We start from the raw sequence: 5,743 nt of genomic DNA on the forward strand, positions 1-5,743 counted from the left end.
TCGCTACTCTTTTGTATATAAAATTTCTTTTTCTGGTTTTGTACATATATGTGCCGTTGAGTGTGGAACCCCCTCCCGCAGGGAAAAAAAAGTTTAATTTATTTTCAATTAGAACCCTTCAATTTAATTGATAATTATTTTACTATTTAATTCAAAACAGCTACCTAAACTGAGTGGTTGGCTTTTTTTTTTTTGCCCGCCTACCCTCCGCCCGCACCATTCTCACCCCACACCTTTCTCACCCCAACTGTTAGACACATGATTCAGACCTTGAATCTGATAGCAAAAAAACTCTAACCCCTAGTTTATTATGTAGGAATGGTCTAGAAAGGAAAGGCTTTCCAATTTATCTATCACCTTTTAGAGTTTGGTATAGTTCATTTAAGTGAAAAACCCTTTCTCCTTTGAATGTAGATTCCAACTTTTTATTGGAATCCCATTCATCAAACCAAAAAAAAATTAGAGAAAAGTCTTTCCGCCTTCATCGTAGAGCACCTAAATTGTAGGATGTCAAAGTTATCCTTATAAATCCTTATACTGCATCGCATCACAATATCTTAGGTTATTTGTAAGCTCAATTAATACTTGAATGTAATTTTTCATAATAACTAATTTTCCTTGTATTTAAATAATTTTTAATTTACACTAGGAAACAAACATTTTAAGATACTTTATTCTTTGTTTTTCAAACAATTGTGCAAGAAATTTTTGAATCTCATATAAAAAATTGAAAATAGATTAAAAATAAATTATAATTGTTTGACTTCATGTAATTTATATTTTGCATTACTAATTATATTGCTAGTAAATGTAAAACAATATTAGAATGAATCAAATATTACAATTGAAGAACTTTGACATCAATTCTCATTTATTTTTAAAGTAAAAATACTAAAATTTCACATAAATAGATAAACATTATTGTAGAATAAATAAAACAACAAGTAATAAGACATATTATGTCCTATAACCTAATTCAGGACAATAAAGTCAATTTTATATGAGTTAGTCTTATACACACTAATAGTATATACATTATCACGGTTGGGTACTTAACAACAATACAAAATTTCAATTTCAATTTAAAATTCAGATTTTAAATACTGATAGTGTATATACTGTTAGTGTATATAAGATTAATCCAATTTATATTTAGCATACTATATTTTGACATCTAAATATTGATTATACCAAATATCGAAAATTGAAATAATATTTCATTTTGACTTGTCTACCAAATCTTGAAATAATAAATTTTTTTTTCTAGCCATTCTAGGTGGAAAGGTATTTTGCGTGGAAAAATTTTTCCATTCTGGGCATTCCAACGTACCAAACAAGAGGTGAGAGCCTTTTTCTATAGAAGTTATTGTGAAGTGTGAATAAATTTTCTACCATAAAGTATCCTTAATGGAACATATAAGGATAAATTAATTAATGAACTTTAGGCTTGACCATTTTTCTGTAATCTCATAAGTTGAAATTTGTCCAATTCCAACTAATTGATGTAAACCCGAGAACATTTGGTGAAAACTAATATAACTTCTGTATAATCGCAAAATTCGAGCAGTCACTCGTCCTTAATACCAAATAAATTACTATTCCCTGTCAATTTTGGGTGTGGAAACAAATTAATATTTACTCAAACCAAGGTAACAGTATCCAATTATTCCGTAGATGACAAAAGATTATCACCAAGTACGCCCGCCAACCGATCAATGGAGCTTTTGAGTTTCACCCCAAACTGGATCATTTTCTTCTTCTTTGCAACCATTCTTGTGACTTTAATCAAGGAATGGAAAAGATCCCAAACATCCAAAACCATCCAGAAATTGCCTCCAGGTCCATGGAGGCTACCATTTATTGGATGTATGCATCATTTGATAGGCTCACTTCCACATCGTACACTAAAAAACTTAGCTCAAAAACATGGACCTCTAATGCATTTGCAAGTTTCAGCTGTTGTTGTCTTATCACCACATTTGGTGAAAGAGATCATGACAACACACGATCTTTCTTTTGCTAGCAGGCCTGAACTTCTTACATTCAAGATCATCTGTTATGATACTAAAGATATCATATTCTTCCCCCATAATGATTAGTAGAGACAAATGCGAAAAATCTGCATCATGGAACTTCTTAGCGATAAAAGTGTTTTGTCCTTCCACAAAATTAGACAGGATGAGGTTTTGCATCTGGTTGAAGTGATAAGGCAATTGGCAGGTAAGAGTGTCAATATAACTGAACAACTTTTCTCACATACAAGTTCGATGGTTTGTAGAGCTGCATTTGGTCAAGTTTCCAAAGAAGATCGATACAAATTTGTACGATTAATGAAGCAAGTGTTAGCTTTAGAAGAAGGTTTTCATATGGCTGATCTATTTCTTTCTTACAGAATTTTTCATGTCCTGACTGGACTGAAGCCTGAATTGCTGAAGATCCACCACAAAATGGACATTATATTTGAAAACTTAATCAAGGAACACATCAATAATCACACTAGGAACAAGAAGTTCATTGCCGATCCTAATCAGAAAGATCTTATTGATGTTCTACTGCAAATTAGAGATAGTGGGGACCTTCAATTTCCAATCTCCAATGACGATATCAAAGCTATCATCTTTGTAGTTGATCCATAGGTGTGAGATGAAATTCTTGCATTAAAATTGGAAATAAGTGAGGTAAACATGATATTGAAAACTGTAGTGAAATCAATTGAAATTGTTAGAAACCTCATTTATGAAAGCATCCCCTATAATAAAGGTTGTGATTATAGAGGCCTAAATCCCAAATATACCTGGACAAAAATTCCCAATTATTTCTAGGAACTTGATGTTTCGTTAGAATATATTTACATATAAGTGGATAATTGTAATGAAATTGAAATCTGACACTTCAAGGATAACACAAGCAATTTCTCCCCTTTCTCCCTTAGCCAAAAACCCTTCCCGTACACTCATTCAAGATGGGCCCTCAAGCATAGAAGCAAATTCTAAAGCAAATGACCTTTTTAAAGCCCATTGGACAGCCCAAAATCTCAAACTCTTGAAAACTAAATCAGCCCAACACCACTAAACACTCTCAGATCCATTCAATCAAACCCATTACCCCTCAAGCAAAACAAAAATATGCAACCCAGCTTACTATCATGTCTCCCAAACGACAGCAGCCTATTCAACACTCTAACCTAACACGCACCCATTCTTCATCGAAAAACTTAAACCCTAACCTTGTCTCTTCTTTTCATCCCTGTACTATTGAGCCAAAGCCCAATCTATAAACAGTAAACCCAACACACCATCCAAAAAGTTACCATTCCTACGACATCTTTAGAGTCGATCATAGAGGAAGTGTTTCTAGTTAATGCTACCTTAACATGGCAGAACATGTTTTCAAGCATTTAGGACATGCGATCAATTGCTACTAACATAAAACAGAAAGGAAACAAATTTTCTCGCACAGCCTCAACATCTTCAAAATTGAGTGTTCATCTTGTTACTACTATGTCAAGGCACAAGATCAAAAGAGAGGACTTGGGTACTTCTTCTTTAGTGGATGCTGCAATTGATGGTCCTAGTCTCAAGAAATTGAAAACAGCTAATTCATTAGCTTCTTCTCAATCAGATTGTATAGCAATATAGACTGCATCTGAGTCCCACCCAGAGCCATGAATTGCTTGAGTTGGAACTACCGAGGGCTAAATAACCCTCCTTAGACAGTTCGGGAACTCCGGAATGTCATCTGGAGAGATAAAGTTTTGATTGTTTTTCTATTAGAAACAAAGTGTTCAAAGGAAGTTGTGAATAAGTTGAAAAATGATATTATGGTTTGGTTTGGGAATAGACTCACAAGGAAACTCAGGTTGGTTAACATTTTTGTGGAGAAAGGATTTGGATATTGAACTCATGTGATTCTCTGAAAGCTTTATTAATGTTAAGGTGCATATGGCTGACTCTCCTTGGCATTTAACTAGTTTCTATGGTCATCCAAAGTTTTCTAAAAAGAAGCATTCTTGGGATATTTGGTGCAAACTCAACACATTATCATTTCTTCCATGGGTATGCAACAGTGATTTTGATGAGATACTTACTCAACTTGAATTTTCGAAGTGCTGTTTTGACACCGAATTGGCAAATCATGAATTTTAGAAGGGAACTATTAGACTGTAATTTGTTTGATTTAGGTTGTGAAGGCTTTCATTTTACTTGGTGTCGAAATTACCCTTCTCATAATATGACTAAAGCACATTTAGACTGTGCCTGTGTATCTCATGATTTTCCTGATTTATTTGCTGGATCCAAGATATATCACATACCCACTCTTTTTTTAGATCATATTCCCGTTGTTTTAAGACTATCCTATTCAAATGAGTTATTAAGAGATTGCAGGAATGCCAAAAAAGATAAGCCATTTATGTTTGAAGCAATGTGGATTAAATCAGAGGACTGTGAGCATAAAATTCAGGAATCTTGGGATCACGGCTTAGCAAATAATGCTTCTGAAATCTTGATTTTTAAAACAAACAATTGTAGGTTGGGTCTTACCAATGGAGCAATAGTTTTTGTGTAACCGCACTAAGGCTGGAAAAAAACTATGGCAACAAACTCCAACAAGGTGTTTCGATAGACTCTGTAAAGGTTGAAATTAGTTCTTTAACTAATCAGTTAGAGGACCTTCTTGACCAACAAGATATCATGTAGAAACAAAGGAGTAAAGCACAATGGTACTCGAAGGGTGATCAAAATACCACTTACTTTCATGCCTTGGCTTCTAAAAGATGGAAACATAATCAAATTGCTGGCCTTTATGACAAAAATGGATCTTGGTGTCAATCTAAAGAGGATTTAGAAGCTATCATCCTCAAACATTTTGGCACAATTTTTCTACTTCGATGCTTTCTTTTAAGGCAATTAATGCAGTCATCCAATGAGTGTAGGGATGTGTCTCCAATGAAATGAATGATTCTCTTCTGTGTATTTACAATTCCATTGAGGTAACAAAAGCTTTAGATCAAATGCATCCTTTTAAAACTCATGGACCCGATAGCATGTCACCAATCTTCTATCAAAAATATTGGTACATTGTTGGTTCGGATGTCACTCGTGAGGTTCTTAAATTCTTGAATAAAGATATTTCACCCACGAATATTAACCATACTTATGTGGTTCTTAATCCTAAGTGTCAAAATCCATATAATAACACTCAGTTTCATCCTGTTAGTCTATGCAATATAGTTTATAAGTTAGCCTCTAAGGTATTAGCTAATAGAATTAGGAGTATTCTTTCTAAAGTCATCTCACCATGTCAATCTGCTTTCATGCTTGGGTGTCTTATCACTTATAATATTTTAATTTCTTGTTAAATTAACCATTCCCATAAGTTGAAATTTTCTATGCATGAGGGATCCATGTCCATTAAGTTGGACATGAGCAAACCCTTTGATAGGATTGAGTGGACTTTCTTAGACATATTGTGTTAGCATTAGGTATTCATTCCATTTTTATGGATATTGTTTCTATTGTTTCTTATTCTTTTAATGAATGGTCTCAATTTGGCAATCTCCAACCTCATCGAGGTATTAGACAAAGTTATCCTTTATCACCCTACTTGTTTTAGATCTACGCTGAGGGCTTTTCTTATTTATTGCAGAAAGCTGAATGTTGTGAAAGTACATCTAGTTTTCATACAGGCTCAAGTGGACCGAACCCGTCTCACTTATTATTCACGGAGAACACTTTATTGTTTG

General features: G+C 33.8%; 1 protein-coding gene across 1 annotated transcript; it reads left to right on the forward strand.

Moving 5' to 3' along the window:
• Nucleotides 1–2,108: 2,108 nt before the first annotated feature.
• LOC113770507 (premnaspirodiene oxygenase-like) lies at nt 2,109–2,636 on the forward strand. The gene has a single exon (XM_027314981.1). The coding sequence runs from the start codon at nt 2,109–2,111 to the stop codon at nt 2,634–2,636; it is 528 nt and encodes a 175-aa protein (XP_027170782.1).
• The last annotated feature ends 3,107 nt before the right edge of the window (nt 2,637–5,743 follow it).

This window comes from Coffea eugenioides, chromosome 1 (assembly GCF_003713205.1).
Source record: "Coffea eugenioides isolate CCC68of chromosome 1, Ceug_1.0, whole genome shotgun sequence".
NCBI classification, from domain to species: domain Eukaryota; kingdom Viridiplantae; phylum Streptophyta; class Magnoliopsida; order Gentianales; family Rubiaceae; genus Coffea; species Coffea eugenioides.

What these genes read in the sequence shown, in the direction of transcription:
- LOC113770507 (XM_027314981.1), top strand. Translation starts at nt 2,109, where the DNA reads ATGCGAAAAATCTGCATCATGGAACTTCTTAGCGATAAAAGTGTTTTG.